This window comes from Rhodamnia argentea, chromosome 5 (assembly GCF_020921035.1).
Source record: "Rhodamnia argentea isolate NSW1041297 chromosome 5, ASM2092103v1, whole genome shotgun sequence".
NCBI lineage: Eukaryota > Viridiplantae > Streptophyta > Magnoliopsida > Myrtales > Myrtaceae > Rhodamnia > Rhodamnia argentea.
In genome coordinates this window covers 21,179,601-21,203,152 of record NC_063154.1, presented here as the reverse complement: position 1 = coordinate 21,203,152, position 23,552 = coordinate 21,179,601, and the positions used below count along the sequence as shown (strand labels likewise).

Sequence of the window (23,552 nt, the reverse complement as noted above, 5' to 3'; positions counted from 1 at the left end):
CTGATTAATTAAAAACGCCTCCAAGGGTCTTCGGGTAGAAAAGAATGCGTGTATGGGGAACTAATAGAGCTATGTACCTTCAGGGGCTGATCGAGCACCTAAGAACCAGGTCAGTACAATAAGTCTCTTAGGTGAGGATGTACAAATAAGAAGGTAGCTTAGATTTTAGTTCTTGCATTACTATTGTTGAAGTTCGTCTGAATTTGTTGACTAACATAAGAAGAAATTGCAGCATAAGGAAAGAAGTTCTGGATTTAAAATATCTCACGCATTATACATTCACGTATATTATGGCATAGAGTAGCAATGTGGTTGACATGAGTAATCTCTACGTGGAATTCGGGATGCCTAGGAAAAAGAGTTGCGTTAACCCTGAACCGTGTCCGGGGATGCCATGGCCACTGCAAGGAGGCCTCGAAGGGAGGCATTTGCCTCGGAGGGAGACGTCACAACGTTAAATCAATTTTGTGGCTAGTGGAAGGATCGGTCGAGATGAACTCGCGTTCATGATATCATGTACATACATGTTCATCACTCATTTTGACTACATATGTGTGACTTAAAACAAGTGATTCTCGTGCAATGAAATTCATTATTTGGATTTGAAATAACTCGTTTGTTATTGGAAAAATTGCATATAAATATGTTTGTTACTTTGTCGCCTTGAGTCAATTGATTTAGCTATTAAGGGATAAGCTTAGGAACAACACGAGATTGGACGTTTTTCTTGCTGGGCCTAGAGCTCACTCTTGTGTTATTTTCTCTTTTCAGATTAGAAAACAATGGCAACCCCTCCAGCAGGTCACTTCGGAGTCCCCTTAGAATACGAAGTGAAGAACTACGACATGATCTACTTAGATGCGCCAAAACTGAAGCTAGTAGTGTATGAGTTCACCCTGTGGGTAGACGAGGGCTTTGTGTCCGGCATAGTTCCTCACATTTTTCATGCTGTTTACATACCCGTAGGCGGGCAGCTTATAGGCTCGTTCCCGTACTATGCTACGGGCGACGCAGATGAGCTACTTGACCTAGGGAACCTTGAGCAGGCAAGCGACACTTCCGAGGGAGATGCTTCGGATGGGGACTAGTACTGGAGGGAAATAGTTCGTATGATGTCTTTTGAGTTTGGCAGTAAGTAAATAAAGAGGAGTAGTCATCCCAAACCTCCCAACTATGCCGAAGATTTTTTTGGAAGTCATAATGACTGTTGTAAATGAATCTAATATAGAAGTGGACTTTTCTAGAGAACCTTTTACTTTGAATTCTAGCTTTGAGTCCATGTAGTTTACAAAGGTCGGATGACAGGTCACGAAATGTTATAAATCCTACATGTACTATTTTATCCTAAGCTAGACGAAACGTGGATAAACTCTAACGTGCTAGAATGTGGTGACCTGGGACGTCACGGCTCTTTTAGTATCGTAGCATAGGTTTACCTGGAGTGATAAGGTGTGAAAGCGTTTAGGGTATTAAGACACGCACGCGATTAAAACACTAATGCTTGTGATTGTTGTATTTGTTGCGAAATAAGTAACCATTAGGTTACTCATAGGCTTTGGTAACATCCGTTACTTATAAGGCTAATCATAGTAATCATGATTGGACATGGATCAACATGCAGAGGACTAAAAGTTCACAATGGTAAGGACCGGAGGGTCATCAACAGTGGGAGGCAGGAATGCAGGAGCGGACAACCGGATTGACGAAGTCTTGCAAGCTTTGGCTAATTTGGGCACGGCGATAGGAGCTCAAGCGCAGCAACCACAAGTTGGTACAAATGTTGGAGGAGGCAAATACCGTTTGCGGGGTTTAGTAGAACAATTCCTAAAGTTAAGACCACCAAAATTTACAGGATTAGGACACCCCGAGGATGCCAAGAGGTGGATTAAGAGTATGGAAAAGATTTTTAGATTGCTAAATTGCAATGATGTGGACAGAGTAGCTCTGGCTGAATATCAATTGGAGGACAACGCCCAACATTGGTGGTATGCAAGCAAGGACACTGTATTTTCCCAAGGTGTAGAGGTAACTTGGGAGGTCTTTGTCAATGCCTTCTATGGGCAGTATTTTTTTGATTGTGCAAGAGATCAAAAAATAGCTAAATTTATGAATCTGACTCAAAGTGACATGACTGTGGTTCGATATGAGGCAAAATTTTCTGAGCTTTCTAGGTTTGCTCCTCGGTTGATTGAGGCACAAGAGCGTCGGTGTAAGAGGTTTTTGAATGGACTTAAGATTGAGATCCAGAAGTAGTTAGCTCCTCTGAGAATCCGAGAGTACCCCGAACTCTATGAACGAGCTCAGCTGGTGGAGCAAGTGTTATTGAAAGAAAGGACTGAGGCTGAATAGAAGGTGGGATCAAGTCACCAAACCTTGCAGGATTATATGAGGTATGATAATAAGAGGCCAAGGTCATTTGGCAGAACATTCAATGGTCCTAATAAGAGGCGTAACTTCGGACATTATAGAGGGACCAGAGGCGGTCGGGAGACAGGACAAGCTTCACGCCCGAATGGAACCCGTCGTCGATGTGGTAAGACACATGGTAATGCACCTTGTCCTAGAGGAAGGGAATGTTTTGGTTGCGGACAAGTAGGACACTTGATAAGGGATTGCCCACAAGGGAGGCAATAGCCTCAACATACTGCACCGACCCAACAACCCCAAAGAGGTAGAACTAAATTTCCAGAAGCTCAACGAAGGCCCCCAGCTCAAGGCGGGATTCAGGCAATGACTCAGGGGGAGCGCGAGACCTCCAAGACTACAATCACAGGTACGGTCTCCTTATGCAATAGAAATGCATACATCCTGTTCAATACGGGTGTGACACATTCTTTTGTATCTACCAAATTCGTGGAATTATGTGGATTAAAGTCCGAACCACTTGAGGTGCCACTTAGTGTGACTACTCCACCGAGGGATAAGGTGATAACCACTCTAGTATGCCAAGATTGTGAAATTGTTATAGAAGGGCAGGACCAGATGATTGACTTGGTAATGATAGATCCGGTTGACTTCGATGTTATCATAGGTATGGATTGGCTACGTAAAATGCGAGCCAATGTAGATTTTTTTAAAAGGGTGATTCGGTTTAGTCCCGCAAACGAGAATAACTTTGAATTCTTAGGAAGAGGAGCGAAGGTGCCAGCACCTCTTATTTCTGCAATTGAAGTCCGTAAACTCCTTAGCGATGGGTGTCAAGGGTACCTAGCGTGTGTTAAAGATTTGTCTAAAAAGGAAGACAAGATAGAAGATATTCCGATAGTTCAGGAATTTTTAGATGTCTTTCCCGAAGAATTGCCAGGTTTACCTCCTAAGCGAGAAGTTGAATTCACGATTGAATTAGCTCCAGGAACGGAACCGATTTCTAAAGCTCCGTACCGGATGGCATTCGCGGAGCTTAAAGAATTAAAAGCACAGTTGCAAGAATTACTGGATAAAGGTTTTATTAGGCCAAGTACGTCACCATGGGGTGCACCGGTGTTGTTTGTCAAGAAAAAGGATGGAACGCTTCGTCTTTGTATCGATTACGGACAACTAAATCAGGTGACCATAAAGAATAAATACCCTTTGCCAAGAATTGATGACTTGTTTGATCGGTTGCAAGGAGCCTCGGTCTTCTCGAAGATTGATTTGAGATCAGGCTATCATCAATTAGGAATTAAGGAAGAGGATATTCCTAAGACAGCTTTTCGGACAAGATATGGTCACTATGAGTTTGTAGTCATGCCTTTTGGTCTAACAAATGCTCCAGCTGCATTCATGGATCTAATGAACAGGGTGTTTAAGCCTTATCCGGACCAATTTGTGATAGTGTTCATCGACGATATACTAGTATATTCTAAAGGACCTAAGGAATACAAGGAACACCTCAGAATGGTGCTACGGACGCTAAAGGAGCACAAGTTATATGCCAAATTTAGCAAGTGTGAATTTTGGCTAGATCGAGTCATATTTCTTGGACATATGATAATTGGAGAGGGAATCTCGATTGATCCGGCTAAGATAGAGGCAATAGTAAATTGGCCTCGACCAACGACGATTACAGAAATTCAAAGTTTCTTAGGGTTTGCAAGATATTATCGAAGATTTGTGGAAGGATTTTCTTGTACCGCCGGTCCGTTGACCCAACTAACGCAAAAAGGAGCCAAGATTGAATGGACAGAGAAGTGTGAGCAAAGTTTTCAAGAACTCAAGAAGAGGTTAACTTCTGCCCCAATATTAACAATACCGTCGGGATCCGGAGGATTCGTGGTATATAGTGACGCATCACACAAAGGTTTAGGCTGCGTCTTGATGCAACACGGGAAAGTGGTTGCATATGCCTTGAGACAACTAAGACCCTATGAATTGAATTACCCAACGCATGATATGGAACTGGCGGCTGTTATTTTCGCATTGAAAATGTGGAGGCACTACCTATATGGAGAAAAGTTCCAAATCTATACAGATCACAAGAGCCCCAAATACCTATTTTCACGTAAGAAGTTGAACATGAGACAAAGGCGTTGGATGGAGTTATTGAAGAATTATGATTGTGAGATCTTATATCACCCTGGTAAGGCAAACAAGGTAGCCGATGCTCTTAGTAGGAAATATACATTGTATATGGCTAATATGATGGGTAAGGAATGGACATTATTAAGCGAGATCTCAAATTCAGAGTTTAAGGTTGAAGTGGATGGACTTATAGGTATTTTTGCTACGCTTAAAATCGAACCTAAATTAGTGCAAAGGATCGGGACGTTACAACGGTTAGATCCCGAGATCTCCAAGATCCGAAATGAGGCATTAGAAGGTAAGAAACCAGACTTTCACGTGTCAAAAGATGGAGTTGTCAAATTTTGAGGATGTCTTTGCGTGCCAGGGGATGAAAATCAGAAGAAAGAAATCTTAGTAGAAGTTCATCGAAGTAACTACGGTATCCATCCTGGAAGTACTAAGATGTATCGAAATCTCCGACAAAACTATTGGTGGAACGGAATGAAGAGAGATATTGCTAGATATGGCTCTAAATGTTTGACTTGTCGGCAAGTGAAGGCCGAACATCTCAAACCAGCAAGAATGTTAAAACCCCTAGAGATTCCCGAATGGAACTGGGAACATGTTACTATGGATTTCATACAAGGGTTGCCAAGGACTTCGAGAGGATATGATTCCATTTGGGTTGTGGTCGATCGTTTAACTAAATCCGCTCATTTCCTGGCCATAAGAATAAACTACTCCTTAGAGAAACTAGCAGACTTGTATGTCCAGCATATAGTAAAATTGCATGGAGTACCGGTAAGCATCACCTCGGACAGGGATCCAAGATTTACGACAAAACTCCGGAAAGGACTTCGGGACGCTTTAGGGACTAAACTTCAGTTTAGTACAGCCTTTCACCCTCAAACAGATGGGCAGACGGAAAGAGTTATACAATCCTAGAAGACATGCTACGAGCGTGCATATTGGATTTTAAAGGTAATCGGGATGACAAGTTACACTTGGCGGAATTTGCTTATAACAATAGTTACCAACAAAGCATTGACATGGCACCATTTGAAGCCTTGTATGGACGGAAGTGCCGAACGCCTATATGTTGGGATGAAGTAGGAGAATGAAAAATTACGAGACCGGAACTTGTGCAAGTCACGACCGAGGTGATACAAGTAGTACGAGATAAGCTCAAAACCGCCCAAAGTCGTCGAAAAAGTTACGGCGACAAGCGTCGAAGGCCTCTTGAATTCACAATGGGCGATCATGTATTCCCGAAGGTCTCGCCAACTAGAGGCATATCAAGATTTGGGAAGAAGGGGAAGTTAAGTCCCAGATATGTTGGACCTTTTGAGATCCTAGAAAGGGTAGGAGATATGGCCTATCGGATAGCTTTGCCACCAAAGCTATCCAATATACACGATGTCTTCCATGTATCTATGTTAAGGAGGTACCAACCTGATCCTAACCATGAACTGGATTATGAGACAATAGAAGTGGACGAAAAAGTCAAGTATATCGAGGAACCAGTACGAGTTACGGACCGTAAGGAGCAAGTCTTAAGAAATCGAGTCATCCCATTGGTAAAGATATTGTGGCAGTACCATGGCATGGAAGAAGCCACCTGGGAACTCGAAGAATTAATGAAACAACGATATCCTCATCTGTTTGAATTATAAGTCAGGCCTTTGACTCTTGATTAGACATGCTGCATTATCACTTCAATGCTTTCTTTTTTTTTTTTTTTTTTATTTTTTTTTTATCCTCTTGGTTTAAAGTACAAAAATTATTGGTGATCTACTAGTGTATTTCTATAGTTGATTCGGCATTGCAGTATCTCCTTATTAGCTCCTATGAGGAATTACTATTAGGAGAGGGATCAAGAACTTCCTTAAAAAGTAGACATGACAGTCACCGCTAATACAACAATTAACTAATCCGGAGGGAAGAGATTTTCTGACTAGCCTCCAATCTCATAATCGTACTCCAATTTCGGGGACGAAATTTTATAAGGTGGGAGGAACTGTGACATCCCACTTTTGATAGATTCCAAATGGCCAAGAGAACCGAAATAGGTTGAAGGCTGACTTGTGATGAGGAGATTCACGCGAAGAGGGAAATTAGTTGAGGACGTAGCTACCCAAACCGTGTACGGTAGGGAACTTTGAATACGTGTGCGATTACTTGTTCGTACGCAAGGGAAGCCCCACGTTACAATTATCGAGCATTTTGGGGCTTGCGTATCCGGCCACGTGATGATGGATTTCGGCAAGTGCAAGGAATCCATCCGACCCTGTCTTATAGTCTAGCTAGTATTCGGATAGAGCAGGCTAGGTTGTTCAATTTAGCTGGTGTATTGATTCATGTATCTAGATTAACACCTCCATGAGTCGGGATAGCGGAAAGCACATGTGAACCAACGAGTTCGAGCGGTGACATGTGATCTCCTCTTGAGATATGGGTGGGCATAGGTTCGTACAATATTTAATGGATTTGCATGTTATACCAAAAGAATAGATTATTGTTATTGAAGTTGAAAATTAACAAGACATTTGAAGAATTCTGGAAAATGAGGGATGAATAGTTGAGATTATATGATAGTACTTAGGGGGCCGAAAGTATTAGCTTCAATTCTAGCCTGGACGTGTAGGAGAGGTTCTGTTTACGGGTTCCAGCAACGCAATTAAGGTCACCGAAGGCTGAGTTAACATGAGTTGTGGACTGATCATTGAGGTGGACAGCACTACATACCTGGCTATTAAACTTTATTAATAAGATTACATAAATAATATATGACATTGGCAATGCCTCTTCGCATGTGGAAAGCATGCAGCTAATCCCAATGAGCTGCTTCTTCCTTAAACACGTAGCATCTATGGCAAATGAGAAGGAAGATTAGTGGAGGAGAGTGGCAATCGGGGAATTAGCCACCAAACCTCTACTACATGCGCAACGACACATGTATAGGGAAGAGTCCTCCTTCCCATCTTCCTTGTCATTCACATCGAAGACCCACTCGAAAAGAAAAAAAAAAAGAGAGAGAGAGAGGGAGAGAGAGGAGAGAACACTGGGTTTGGGGCAGCTCCGTCGACGCTCTCTTGGATGACGCAAGTGACCATGAAGAAGATAGGAAAGACTAAGCGGCTGTCTCCAGTTCATCCTTGGAACTATGGCAAGAAACTCATTCAATCCTGTTTTGTAGTGTTGCTAGGAGGTTTGAACAGAGTAGATTAGATGATGTTAGGTTGGGCGGAAAGTAGGTAGAGAGCTTGAGTTTTAAGGATACTGATTTGGGATGAAATTGAAAGAGGAAGACTACTAACCTTAGTCATAGGACTTGATGAACAACCGATTAGGGAGCGCCACAATGGTATTTGGCTAGAAATGGTAAGACTTAGAGAGGAATGCTATTCGGTGGAGGTTAAAGGAATGAAGAATTGTCTTGTTGGTGAATGAGGACTATGAAACCATAGACAATAACCGATTGTGGACCGTGAACTATAGTTAGGGGAAACAAATAGAACCCAATGACTTGCTTACTATCCTAATGCACAAATTATTGATTGAGGCTTTGAGTAGCTTGTAGTATTGTATTGTTGGTTGTTCTTATTGCTATGCTGTTCTTTCCGGATACGGGCTGATTAATTAAAAATGCCTCCAAGGGTCTTCGGGTAGAAAAGAATGCGTGTATGGGGAACTAATAGAGCTATGTACCTTCGGGGGCTGATCGAGCACCTAAGAACCAGGTCGATACGATAAGTCTCTTAGGTGAGGATGTACAAATAAGAAGGTAACTTAGATTTTAGTTCTTGCGTTACTATTGTTGAAGTTCGTCTGAATTTGTTGACTAACATAAGAAGAAATTGCAGCATAAGGAAAGAAGTTCTGGATTTAAAATATCTCACGCATTATACATTCACGTATATTATGGCATAGAGTAGCAATGTGGTTGACATGAGTAATCTCTACGTGGAATTCAGGATGCCTTGGAAAAAGAGTTGCGTTAACCCCGAGCTGTATGCGGGGATGCCGTGGTCACTGCAAGGAGGCCTCGGAGGGAGGCATTTGCCTCGGAGGGAGGTGTCACAATGCTAAATCAATTTTGTGGCTGGTGGAAGGATCGGTAGAGACGAACTCGCGTTCATGATATCATGTACATACATGTTCATCACTCATTTTGACTACATATGCGTGACTTAAAACAAGTGATTCTCGTGCAATGAAATTCATTATTTGGATTTGAAATAACTCGTTTGTTATTGGAAAAATTGCATATAAATATGTTTGTTACCTTGTCGCCTTGAGTCAATTGATCTAGCTATTAAGGGATAATCTTAGGAACAACACGAGATTGGACGTTTTTCTTGTTAGGCCTAGAGCTCACTCTTGTGTTATTTTCTCTTTTCGGATTAGAAAACAATGGCAACCCCTCCAGTAGGTCACTTCGAAGTCCCCTTAGAATACGAAGTGAAGAACTACGACATGATCCACTTAGATACGCCGTAACCGAAGCTAGTAGTGTATGAGTTCACCCTATGGGTAGACGAGGGCTTTGTGTCCGGTGTAGTTCCTCACATTTTTCATGCTGTTTACATACCCGTAGGTGGGCAGCTTATAGGCCCGTTCTCGTACTATGCTCTGGACGACACGGATGAGCCACTTGACCCAGGGAACCTTGAGCGGGCAAGCGACACTTCCGAGGGAGATGCTTCGGAGGGGGACTAGTGCTAGAGAGAAATAGTTCGTATGATGTCTTTTGAGTTCGGCAGTAAGTAAATAAAGAGGAGTAGTCATCCCAAACCTCCTAGCTATGCCGAAGATTTTTTTGGAAGTCATAATGACTGTTGTAAATGAATCTAATATAGAAGTGGACTTTTCTAGAGAACCTTTTACTTTGAATTCTAGCTTTGAGTCCATGTAGTTTACATAGGTCGGATGACAGGTCACGAAATGTTATAAATCCTACATGTACTATTTTATTCTAAGCTGGACGAAACGTGGATAAACTATAACATGCTAGAATGTGGCGACCTGGGACGTCACAGAGTAGAATAGTCATTTCAAGGCAAAAGGGCAAAACAGTAAATTTACCTTTAAGGGCAAAATGGTAAATTCACTTCTAAGGTTCGGCGAGGATTAGGCTCGGGCGTGAATTGTCTCGGAGCTTCGATTCGACGACTCAATTATCCCGGCTTGATTTCCCTTGTTCAATGCCTTAAGGTTACTCAATACCCTTTTAAATTCGATAAATCAACGTATAACGATTGTCCCTTAATCCTCGAAAATCCAATATTATCAACCAAACTGAAATTCATGGTTAAAATCTATCGAATTCATTTATCTTACAAACGTCGAATTTTCGCGATGTCACAAAGACTGTCCTAACCATACCGACAGGATTGGGAGGCTTCGCCATTTATAGTGATATGTCTCATAAAGGACTCAGATGTCTCCTAACGCAGCATGGCAAGGTAGTCGCTTATGCCTCTAGGCAACTAAAACCGTATGAGTTGAACTATCCGACTCATGAATTGGAACTTGCAGCCATCATTTTTGCTTTAAAAATTTGGAGACATTATCTATATGGAGAGAAGTTTGAGATTTACACCGATTGTCAAAGCTTAAAGTACTTGTTCTCCTAGAAGGAGCTGAATATGAGATACTGATACTGGATGGAATTATTGAAAGATTACGATTGCGAGATACTATACCACGTAGGAAAAACAAACAGAGTCGCGAATGCTCTCAATCGGAAGTTGGCCATTACTCACACGATGGTCAAAGAGTGGACCCTCCTGGAGAAAGTTCGGGATACGAAATTTAAGTTTGAAGTTTGGTAACTTTCCAGCTTGATCGCTACCCTTCGAATTGAACCAGAAATAGTACGAAGGATTAAGGCATTACAAGAAGACGACCATGAGATAGCTAAACTTCAAGAAGAAGCTTTGAATGGGAAGAAACCAGACTTCCAAGTATCTAGTAATGGAGCCTTAAAATTTCGTGAGTGTCTTTGCATTCCTAACAATGAAAAATTGAAGGAATAAATCTTATCAAAAGCCCATTGGAGTAGTTATAGCATCCACCCAGGAAACATGAAAATGTACCAGAATTTTCGACAACATTATTGGTGGAATGGCATGAAAATGGATATAGCTCAACACGTTGCAAAATGCTTGACGTACCAACAAGTCAGAGCTCAACATTGCAAGCCTGGCGGAATGCTACAGCCGTTAGAAATTTCAGAATGGAAGTGGGAGCATATAACCATGGACTTCATTCTAGGAATGCCAAGGACTCGACGAGATCACAACTCCATTTGGGTAATTGTTGATTGTTTGACCAAGTTTGCCCACTTTTTACCTATGCGGACTGATTATTCAATGGAGAAATATGTCGAGCTATACATTCAACATATAGTGCGATTACATGGAGTTATTGTATCGATCACATCCGATCGAGATCCGAGGTTTACATCCGCTTTCTGGAGGAGTCTACAAGAGGCATTGGAAACGGAGCTAAAGCATAATACGGCATATCACCCACAAACCGATGGTCAGACGTAAAGGACCATCAAATCTTGGAAGATATGCAACGAGCATGCCCCATTGATTTCAAAAGAAATTGGGATGAATAGTTGCATCTCACGGAATTCGCTTACAACAACAGTTACCAGCAGAGTATTGGAATAGCACCCTTTGAAGCATTATATGGAAGAGCCTGCCGAACTCTAATTTATTGGAGTGAAGTCGGCGAGAAGCAATTGACAGGACCCAAACTAGTCCAAATAATGACCGGCGCCGTAGAAGTAATATGAGATCGACTTAAGATGGCTCAGAGTCGATAGAAAAGTTACACTGACAAAAAAAGGAAACCTTTAGTGTTCAACATGTCCGACCATGTATTTCTCAAGATTTCCCCTATCAAAGGTGTGTTATGCTTTGGCCAAAGAGGTAAGTTGAACCCGAGATTCATAAGGCCTTTTCAAATCTCAACGAAGATAGGAAACCTAGCCTATCGATTGGCCTTGCCACCGAAAATTTCCAAAATCCATGACGCATTCCACATGTCTATACTAAGAAAGTATGAGCCCGATCCGACTCATGTACTAGATTTCGAGACAATCGACATGGATGAAAAGATGTCGTACGTTGAGGAACCAATACAAGTTTTGGATCAAAAGGAACGAGCACTAAAGCATTAGACAATTCCTTTGGTCAAAGTTTTATGGCAACGACATGGCATGGAAGAGGCTACTTGGAAGAGCAAGGATAAAACGAAGTGCAAGTACCCACACCTATTCGATAATCCAGGTATGTCCAAATTTCAAGGACAAAATTTCTTAAGGGGGAAAGAATTGTGACATCCCGGATTTTCCTTACATTAGAAATAATTAGAAAGTAAAAGAAATTCTCTCAACCATTATTTAAGGAATTTTTTATAAGTGGTTACTTCGTAACTTCTTAAGAAAGTTATTTCAAAAATTCTCAAGAAAGCTATTACTTAACTTATTTGGGATTGGACCAAAAAAAAAACTTATTTGGGAAGTTTTTGAAAAAATTGAATTAGAAAATATAATATGAAGAAATAGTTCTTGAATTGATATTAAGTCAATGGTAAGTCAATTTTCTAAAAGATAAGATCAATGTCGTTTTCAACCATTTAATGATAGGATAAGATCAATGTCATTTTCAAGCATTACATACTAAGATAAGGTTCAATAATAACCATACAAATGGACCAATCAAATAAGGATCGTAGCTACTCTAGAAACCTAAGATTAATAGCTTAAACAAGCGGACCAATAGAATACTGATAAGTGGCTAATCTAAGATACCTAGGGTTTAAGATGGACCAATAGGATTTCGATATGTAGCTAATCTATACCGAGATGACCTATAGGGTGCATGGTGGCCCAATAAAATGGAGATAAGTGGCTACTCTAAAGATAAGATAACATATTGAATAATAGGCTTTCTAGGTGGTCCAATAAGATTAGGACAAGAAGCATGTGTATTAATGGCATAAAAGATAAAAACTTTAGGCTATAAAAAGGAGGATGGTCTCCCATTTTAGAACCACAAAAATCCATCATTTTCTCTCTTCTTTTCTCTCTCTTTACCGCCGACTCTCTCTCTCCCTCACCTTACGCCACCGTCACCGTCGCCTCAAGCTGTCACCATCACGCTGCTACCGCCTCTTCCTTTGGCTTAGTTTGGGTTTCGTTCGTTAATCATAGTGAAATATGATAATTCGGTAAAAGGTAAATGGGATTACTAAATCTAATGCGGTAACGTCCGTTTGTTACTTAAACGAAGTATTGCATTAGATTGATATGAATTATTTACATTTCATGTGCAACACGAGTGTTATTGCATCAAGCAACGACGATATTTTCTTGCATTAATATGATTTAATGCATGCGCCTGTAAGAATGTGTTTGTGCGGATCATCCGAGGAACGACGTATGGCTCGGATAGGCAATTGTTATGACTCGGATAGGCAAACGTTCCCTTAAAGTCTCAAGGGTTCATATTGTGGGTATATTGAGCCGTCGTTCCTATGAAAGTGATTATGCTAGACGTTCACCTTTTGGCGACGTTGAACCCACAAGTGAGCGTTCCCGAGATACGTCTTACTAATTATGGCCCGGACAGGCACGAAAATTGACGAGCCAGGAATGGCCGTTTAATGTGACTTGCATAGATTGATGTGTTCATGGCATTTGAACAAAAGTTATGTGGTGGATTCTACGTATTTGATGATTTACAAATGAAGGTTCGTGCTCATGTTTGCAATAGATCACAGGATAGCTTTGTTGAGTATAAAGCTTACATTTCCGCCTTAGTCCTAGTAATTTCATTTACTGGGCTGCTCATTCATCCCTTTATTTTTTTTCAGGAAATTGATAGACCCACCATGACCTCCTTTGTTTGGCCAATCCACCCATATGCGTATGTACCACTTTCGTATTTTATTTATAAAGTAATAAATAGGAGGTTATATGATGATTGTAAGATATATTGAAGCATACATAAGATTATGTGTGTTTATGTATGGAGGTTGCTATGTCTGCTATTTCATATGTCCACCGTTAGAAATAAAGGTTGGCAGAAAATAAGGAAAACAGTTAAAGAAAAATATAAACAGGGTGATAAGGGGAAAAGGTCCTAGGGTCGTTACAAAAAAACCCTATATGTTCTTTGTTTTTTTTATTTCTTTCCTCTCTTGACAGAATATTGAGATAAGAACGTGGGCCCTCTTCTTATTTCCTTTTCTTGTACGGTGGAGTGTTTCATCTTGATCACATTGGATATTTACAAAATTGACACCATTCCGCAAGAGTCCAATAAATATTGAATTTCATAAATGAATTCAAACTCGAGACATAATTTAACAATTTCTCTAAACCATTAGATTTCATCCCTTGATCGAGCTAAAAAATTGACCTTTTTCCTATCGTTTTTATTATTTCGAGTCGGTCTTGACATTTGATCCAAAGGCTTTTAAATTTACCATGGTCAATCCTATTTCGCTATTCGGGTATAGTTAGTTTCACTAATTTTCATGCTAATCATCATCTTAATTGGGATTATCTCAAGAAGAGAAATTGCTCTAGAATCTTCTCATGTCAAGACAAAATAGAGGTGAGGATGAAATAGGTAAGTTTTCAAGTGGATAAGGAATTTCAACCAAAAAAAAGTGGATAAGGAATATCATTTCAAGGACAATGGTACAAAGGGATTTCTAGGGATTTGTGTCATGAAAGTTTGTGCAAGAGAGGATTATTTTAAAAAGGACACTCGTCATTCGGCCATAATGAGGAGAGGGTTACCAAAAATTCAAGGGGAAGCTCATTCTTGAAAGAGAAACACACACATGCACACGCACACACTCTCTATCTCTTGCTTTCCCCCGCATTGAGTCCTTGCCACTGCCTTATTGGTCGGTCGACGGCTCCTCTCAGCCAACCACCACCACTATGACCTTCCCCTAGTCCCTCCCTACACCATCATACGAACCGCTAAGCCTCCCACCACCCGCCGAGCCCCCTCTGGCACCAAGACCCTCTCAACTTCATCACCAGTTTTTACATGGGTAGTGCTCCCTAGTGGCACCGAACTTCAATCCGACAGTCCGATGACCTTTCCTTGACATTTCCTCGAAGTTTCCATGGCTGGAGCTACTTGAATCTCATACAGATTACCTATGTTTTCTCTTACTTCTATTTGTTGTTAGGTTTCTATCTTAGAACCAAGACTAACCATCCTTAATACTCCATCCATTTTTAGAGTTTGAGCCGCAACTTCGGTGCCTAGATTACCGAGCAAGCTCAACATCGACTTTCAAAGTTCATCACAAAAGGTAAACATCTTGATGCTAGCGATTTTATGCATAGGATAGATGAATAGAGGACGAGCATTTAGCCGAAATATGAGGAGAATCGGAGGCAATAGTTGTTGGTTGATGGTTGTTGATTGATTACTGAATATATCATTGTGACGTTGATTTTGCATACCTATGAGTGTTGGCTGATGTTGTGGTGCATTATAACGTGTTTTCATTCTTGGGTCAGAATGCACAATCTTACTATTATGTGACTTTAAGGGCTAAAACGTTTATATTCCATGGAATGATGTTCTAGAGAGTTGTCGGCTACATCTCAAACTTCGATTTGATATATTATGGCAAAGTAATCCGTAGCCGTAAGGATAAAACTATGTTTATAAGAAGAAGGTGGATGAATCTTGCCTATTATGTCCATCGCCCATCCTCCGAACGGCCATGGCTTTATAATAAAATGGAGTTCAAGCGGTGATACATGTTGTAGTGGTCCTTGTTTTTTACATCAGTGACATGCCTTAGCGTGATCAATACAATCATGCATAATCATTGGCCAAAAATATCCATATCTCTTCAATAACCATCTCATCTTAATTCCAACTTGATGCGCTCCACATATGCCTTTGTGTGCTTCTGCCATGACCAACTTTATATCATCTTCACATAAACATCACAACAGCAATCCATCCGAAGACTTTCGGTACAATTCTTCTCCTACTATCATCTACTTCTAAGCTTGTCTCCTCAGCTTTTGGTCTCTTGAATCAAGATTCTTCAAGAATTCCATGATAAGTTGTCTCTAATCTTTTTCTCGAACCACTTCACTAACTACTATCGGCATCTCTCTTTGCTCAATGGAAGGTACAGAGAGTATAATGGTGGTTGTCGTGCTCGCCAACTCTTTTGATAATTTATAACCTAAAGCCATCTGTCCTAACTCGTTGGCTTCATGATTTTTTTTTTTTTTTAACATGAACTATGTCATAATCTTTAAACCGATATAATTGCTTCTTGGCTAAATAATAATAGCCAATCAAATTTTCATTCGAGCATTGAAATTCTCCTTTCACCTACTTAACCACCAATTGTGAATCGTCACATGTCTTGATGAACTGTGCTCTCAAGTCAATCAATATTCCTAAACCTATTATCGGTGTCTCATATTCAGCTTGATTGTTAGAGCATTCAAATCTAACTTACAAACACACCTTGTTTGTTCTCCTATATGAGAGATCAACACCAAACCCGCTCCAGCTGAATTGTTGGTACAAGACCCATCAAAATACATTGTCCATGGTACAACCCGACCGAGATTCTATTCATTTTCTTCAATTTGTAAACATAGGTATTCGGTAAGAAAGTCGGCAATAGCCCGACCTTTGATTTCTTTCATTGGCACGTACACCAAATCGAATTCGGTTAAGATAAATGCCCATTTGGCTATACGTCCTTTTGTAACAAGCCGTGACAACATATATTTTATTAGATTAGTCTTACCAAGCACATGTACAATAGTTGACAACAAATAATGTTTTAACTTCATACAAGAAAAGTAGAAAGATAAACATAATTTTTCTATCGCAGTATATCTTTTTTCAACATCAGTTGGTGTCCTACTTAAGAAATATACCGCTTGTTCTTTTCCATCTTCATGTTCTTGTGCCAACATACTCCCGATAGTTGTATCGGTAGCAGATAAATACAATTTCAATAGCCTGCCAACTTTTGGTGGCACAAGAACAGGTGGATTGATCAAATACGCCTTGATTACATCAAATGCCACTTGTTGTTTTTCTCCCCAAATGAATTCATCTTAAGTCTTAAGTCGCAAGAGTTGTGTCATTGGTTCCATTCTCCCATATAAGTTTGCGATAAACCTTCCGAGAAAATTAATCTTCACGAGTACCATTTGGAGTTGTCTCTTTGATGTAGGATGAGGAAGTTCCATGATAGCTTTTTCCTTATTTTTATCAATCTCAATCCCCCTTTAATTGACTAGGAAACCCAAGAAATTTCCTATTCGAACTCCAAAAGCACACTTGGCTAGATTCATCTTCAACTTGTACTTCCTCATCCTAATAAAAACTTGCTCAATGTAGTCTAGATGATCCTTTTGAGTTGATTTACCATGATGTCATCAATATAAACTTCGAAGAACTTACCAATCATATCATGAAAGATAAAATTCATCGCTCGCTAGTAAGTTGCTGCTGCATTCTTCAGTCCAAAAGGCATGACTATCCATTAGAAAGTCCCGATTCCTCTAGGACATATGAATGTTGTTTTCAAGACATCTTCATTAGCAATGAAAATCTGATTGTAACCTCAAATGGCCATCCATCGTAGATAACATCTCACTTCCCAATGCCGAATCTACTAACATGTCTGCCATAGGCATCCGATATTCATCCTTTAGAGTAGCATTATTGAGATCCCGAAAATCAATACGGACTCGTAACTTGTTGAGAAAAATCCCTAGACGGTTTTGAAATTGACAAAACAATCCAAGTTCTCTTATGTTTTGAGATAATGCCGTGATTTACTTGTTTTGCAGATTGTCCTTTGGTGCGGGGATGCACGGGATTGAATCTGGCAAAAGGATTTGGCTCAGATGTTGTTTCCGAGAGTCTCAAATGCTAGTTCGAGCTCAAACGATGAGCGGGGATAGCTCGGACGTTGGAATGGCGCTCAAGCTCTGAGAGAAGTACTTCACAAGCCATAATCAAAACTTCAAGATGAATACAAATTGAGCTTAATTGATGCATATCAACGGACTCCATCGAGTTGGATCATTCTTGAAGATTCTCGGTGACAGAGATCAATCAAGGATGCGGAACCAAGAAGACAAACAAAGACTTTCCAAATGGAAGAAACCATCTATGGAAACCCGGGATTATAATTGTATGGGCGATTTGATCCAAGCGGGGAAGACTTTCCTTTGGCGATCCCCAACGGCTAAGAGATCTTCTTTTGGTAATCATCTCATCCGAAAGGGTAGATTGGAGAGATCTCTTCTGGATGCCTTGCAACGGCTAGATTGGAAGCGGAAGAGTACAAAAGACATCTCGAAAACGAAGGGAAACAGAGATCGGCGTTAAGAGGGAAAAGTGTTCATAATTCTTAGATAGAGTGAACTCCATTTTCAACACAGTTCTTGATCCATCCATTGTAATTGTGAGGAGGTGTACACATGAGTGTTGAGCGCTAGGTGTGAAGTCCCGTGTGTCAAGGAGATCACCGATCAGTAACCTCCGAGCAGCTTACTAGTGGAATCCAAATGATTGGCTGTCGGTCGAAGAAGTGGACGTAGGCTTAACCAAAGCCGAATCACTATGAACCCTCTATGCAATTTTCCTTATCTCTTACTTTGATCACTCTAGATATATTGTGATAGCTAAACCGCACACGAACAGCGTGCATTGATTACATTACATATCCTGCGTCAATTGAATTACTTGCTCGTTACGATACACTCTGTCTCCATCATCCGAGATCTCTGTTTTACGCCGTGTGATCTAAATTCCGCAATAAATTCTTAAAATCACACTCCATTACCTATTCACCCCCTCTAGGTGAAATCACTAGCCACTAACAATTGATATCGTAGCCTGGTGCTCATATTTTGTGAAGTGTTTTTACTTCTGAGCTAACGATCTTTATGGCTAGCAATTTCTCTCCTTCTTGGATCGAAGGTGGAAGCAATAACAGGCCACCATACTTTGAAGGAAAAGATCATAGCTACTGGCAAAATAAATTTAAAGCATTCGTCAGATACCGGGATCCCCAAATGCGGGATGTCATACAAAAGGGGAATAAAACCAACGACAGAGACTACAAGTGCAAGGGACAACACAACGCCGACGGCTGTTCTATCTGCAACCGAGATAACCAAGAGAGATGCTCTTGATGCAAAGGCTATTTATTCATTTTACAAAGGATTATCACCTACCGAATATAGACGTATTGCAGATTGCTCCTCATTGAAAGAAATATGGGATAAGCTTCACGTCACCTAAGAAGGAACAGACAGAGTAAAGGAGACAAAAGTCAATTTTCTACTCGGACAATATGAAGCATTCAAAATGAAGCCTGAAGAGATAGTGAAAGAAATGTTTGACAGGTTCACTGAAATAGTGAATGGTCTCACATATCACGGACAACCAGTTCCGGACCGATGAGAATCAACAAGCTACTCCGAGCTATTACAAAGGAATGGGACAACGTTAAAACTTCCATTTGAAAGACTCAAAGAATATCTCCCTTGTCAATGGACGAGCTCATTGGAACTCTTCAATCTTATAAAGAAGAAAGAATCAATGATGAAACCACAACTAGAGGTAAGAAGTCAATTGCCTTAAAATCAAATGTTGATTCCGACGTTCCAGATTCTAAAGACGAAGATGATGAAGAACTAGCGCTCATGGTCAAAAGATTCAGAAGAATGGCTAAACAAGGTAGGAACTTCAAAGACAAAATGGATCTCGGACGATACAATCGTAGAAGATCATCTGAGACCAAAAATGAAAGCCAAGAAGTCATCTGTTACGAATGTAAGAAAAGAGGCCACATCAAACCCAATTGCCCACTATTAAAGAAGAAAGGCAAGGATGAGAAATCCAAGAAAGCATTGAAAGCAGAGACTTGGAGCGACACCGAATGTGAAAGTGATGAAAAATACGCAAACAATTTGTGAGAAAGGAAGTTTTGGAGATACACAAAAAATTCGACTCTAAATGAGAAATCAGTTTTCTCGAAAAAGAATTTTGTCAACTAAATGAAAAATCCGACTCTATATCTTGCAAAAATGCGCAATTGAAATCAAGGGTGGAAGCTCTCAAAAAGGAAAAAGATTTCTTGAAAAAGGAAAGAAATCCTTTTGAAGAGGAAAACGTTTCTCCGAAAAAGGAAAAACATCTTTTCGAAAAAGAGAACTCCATTTTGAGAAAGGTAGTTTTGGAGATACACAAAAAATTTTCATCCGATTCAAAAACTTTGCAACACATACTTTCTATATAAGTTCCCTACTACAACAAGTCAGGACTTGGTTTTCAAAAGGAAAGTGATGAGAAAAATTATTTTCCGACAGTAAAAGAAAGACTTAAGCAAAGACCTTCTAAATGCGCTTACGTGAGTCACTTTAGGAAACAATTTGTAAGATTTGAAAGACAACGTCTCTCAAGATGTTCAAATTGTGGTGATCCGAAACATTCCAGGAGCTACTACTCAAAGATCAATCGACCAACACATAACATTCTTAGATACACTTATACGGCTAACCTCAAAGGACCCAAACAAATTTGGGTACCAAAGAAAAAGTGAGAATCTTTTATCATTGCAGGTACCGAACAAAAGAAGAGACAAATGGTACCTTGATAGCGGTTACTCTAGAGATATGACTAGTAATTCATCTATGTTCATTGATTTTGAAAACCTTGATTGAGGAAACGTTTCCTTTGGAGGTAACAACAACGAAACGATTATGGGCAAAGCAACCGTGAAGATTGGCAATCTACTCATCAAAGATGTTTCATTAGTCAAGGGTTTGAACTTCAATCTTGTTAGTATTAGCCAACTATGCAATATTGGATACAAAGTTTCTTTTGCAGAAAACAAGTGCTCGTGTACAAGCCAAGACAACAAGTCATCATTTACCGGACGAAGATATGGCAACATGTACCTTCCGGACACATCGTCCGAGAATGAAAAATGTCTTCTATCCGTTAAAGACGATCCAGAACTATGGCACAGGACGTTAGGACACATAAGCTTCAAGCAAATCAACAAACTTTCCACAAAAAAGCTTGTGAGAAAACTTCTAAATGCCAGATTCGAAAAGACAAAACTTTGCAAAGCATGCACACTTGGAAAGCAAATAAGAAATTCCTACAAATCCATAAAAGAAGTCATCACTACCCATGCTCTGCAGCTGTTGCACATGGATATCTTTGGACCTACTCGAACACGTAGTATTGGAGGTAAAAAGTATTGTCTTGTTATTATTGATAACTATACTAGATTCACATGGGTATTCTTTCTTACTCACAAGAGTAATGCATTCTCATTCTTTAAAACCTTTTCTAAGAAAGTTCAAAATGAAAAAGGTTATTCAATCACTAGCATCAAAACCGATCATAGAGGTAAATTTGAAAATCACTACTTTGCAGAATTCTGTTATCAAAATGGTTTTCAACACAATTTTTCCTCTCCATATACTCCTCAACAAAATGGAGTTGTTGAAAGGAAAAATAGATCCTTGCAAGAAATGGCATGAACTATTTTAATTGAAAGCAAAGCACCACCCCATTTTTGGGCTGAAGCCGTTTCAATTGCCTGTTATACTATCAATCGTGTTTTCCTCGGACCATTGATTGAGAAAACTTCCTATGAACTCTACAAGGGAAGGAAGCCAGATATTTCATACTTTCATGTGTTTGGATGTAAATGTTATATTCTTAAAAATGCAAGTGATCGAACCGGTAAGTTTGATGAAAGATCAGATGAAGGTGTATTCTTGAGATACTCCACAACAAGTAATGCTTACCGAGTCTTCAACAAGAACTCTCGGACAGTCGAGGAATCAATAAACGTAAAATTTGAAGATGAGCGAACTACTCGGACGATAGATGCTGAAGAAATAATAAGATCCGAGAATCAGAAATCATCATCCGAGAAGGAAAAACCACCATCTGAAGACGCAGAACCGGATGAAACCTTTCAGAACATGGAGAATACTCCGCAAAGCACATCATCTGAAGATTCAAATGATGAAGATTTCACCGAGACCGAACGTCACAAATCAAATAGGAGCTGGAAATACAGATCCAGTCATCCCCGTAAATCAGGTCATTGGAAATATAGATGAATGAGTAAGAACCAGATCCAAACTCAAAGATACGATAAATGCCTTTGCTCTAGTTTCCGAAGTTGAACCCAAAAGAATCGAAGAAGCTCTTGAAGATGAAAGTCGGATCGAAGCTATGCAGCAAGAGTTACAACAATTCAGATTGAATGAAGTTTGGGAACTTGTACTCGAACCAAAGAATCATCCTGTTATTGGAACCAAATGGGTCTTCCAGAATAAGCTGGATGATAAAGGAAAAGTAATCGGGAACAAAGCAATGCTCGTTGCAAAAGGCTACTCACAGGAAGAAGGGATTGATTACGATGAAACCTATGTACCAATAGCAAAACTAGAATCTATCATATTGCTACTCGCTTACGCTTGCCACCATGACTTCAAGTTGTACCGGATGGATGTTAAAAGCGCATTTCTCAATAGATATATCAAAGAGGAAGTTTATGTCAAACAACCTCCAGGCTTTGAAGATCCGAAGAACTCGGATCATGTGTACAAGTTGAAGAAAGCTCTCTACGGACTCAAGCAAGCACCCCGAGCCCGGTATGAAAGGCTAAGTAATTTTCTTACTAAAAAAGGTTTCAAAAAAGGTAAAGTTGATACAACTCTTTTTTTCAGAAGGGAAGGTAAAGACATTCTACTTATCCAAATATATGTTGATGATATTATATTTGGCTCGTCTAACCAACATCTTTGTAAGAACTTCTCTCAAACCATGTAGAATGAGTTCGAGATGAGCATGATGGGAGAACTCAAATTCTTCCTAGGACTACAAGTGAATTAGACTAATCAGGGTACATTCATACATCAAGAAAAATATACCTTGGAACTAGTGAATAAGTTTGGTCAAAATATCCGCAAGAAAACAGAATCGCCGATGTCTACCTCATCCAATTTGGATGAGGATGAACAAGGCAAACAGGTTGATCAGAAGCTATATAGGAGCATGATTGGTTCTTTGTTATACCTTATCGCTTCTCGACCTGATATTATATTCAGCGTGTACATGTGTGCAAGATTTCAATCCGATCCTAAAGAATCTCATATGTCCGCTATCAAAAGAATCATCAAGTACACAGGAACTAATCCAAATTTAGGATTATGGTATCCCAAAACATTAAATCTTGTATTACATGGCTATTCGGATGCTGATCTTGCAGGTTGTAAGTTGGATAGAAAAAGTACTTCGGGCACATGTCAACTTCCGGGATCTATGCTGGTGTCATGGTTCTCCAAGAAACAGAACACCGTAGCTTTATCAACTGCAGAAGCTGAGTATGTAGCACTAGGAAGCTATTGCGCTCAAATCCTATGGATGAAGCAACAACCGAAGGACTTTGGTGTTGAAACTCACAACATGGAAATCAAATGTGACAACACAAGTGCTATCAACCTCACGGAGAATCCAATTCTGCACTTGTGAGCTAAGCATATTGAAATCAAGCATCATTTTATTCGTGATCATGTGTATAACTGTAATGTTAACATTCAATTTGTTAATTCTAAACATCAATTAGATGATATATTCACTAAAGCACTTGACAAAAATACATTTGAGTACATTAAACAAGAATTGGGTATTACCATGATTCCCATTTGAGCTGTGATCTAGACAGGAGAAATTGCCTCGTAATTTAAAAATATCATCTCAAGACTTTCAGCGACTTCCGAGCTTGAAAGCATCATCTAAAGGAACTCAAGGATCTCGGAACTTAGAGGACCATCCGAAGACAACATCTTCCGAGCGGATACGACAAAAGATTTGATCGTTCGAAATCTTGGTGCGTAAGTCGTTTTTATTTTTGGCAACAAATAAGGTACGCATCAACACAATCTTCTTAAATATTCGGCAAATATTATGTGATTGTGCTTATTGTTC

The 23,552-nt window shown here is 39.9% G+C and overlaps 1 protein-coding gene across 1 annotated transcript; it reads left to right on the top strand.

Moving 5' to 3' along the window:
- The first annotated feature begins 1,638 nt into the window (after positions 1-1,638).
- On the top strand, positions 1,639-2,253 carry LOC115732117. The gene has a single exon (XM_030662779.2). It carries the CDS (start codon positions 1,639-1,641, stop codon positions 2,251-2,253), a length of 615 nt encoding a protein of 204 aa, XP_030518639.2.
- The last annotated feature ends 21,299 nt before the right edge of the window (positions 2,254-23,552 follow it).

Excerpts from the sequence above, each read along its gene's own strand:
- LOC115732117 (XM_030662779.2), top strand. The coding sequence starts at position 1,639 with ATGGTAAGGACCGGAGGGTCATCAACAGTGGGAGGCAGGAATGCAGGA.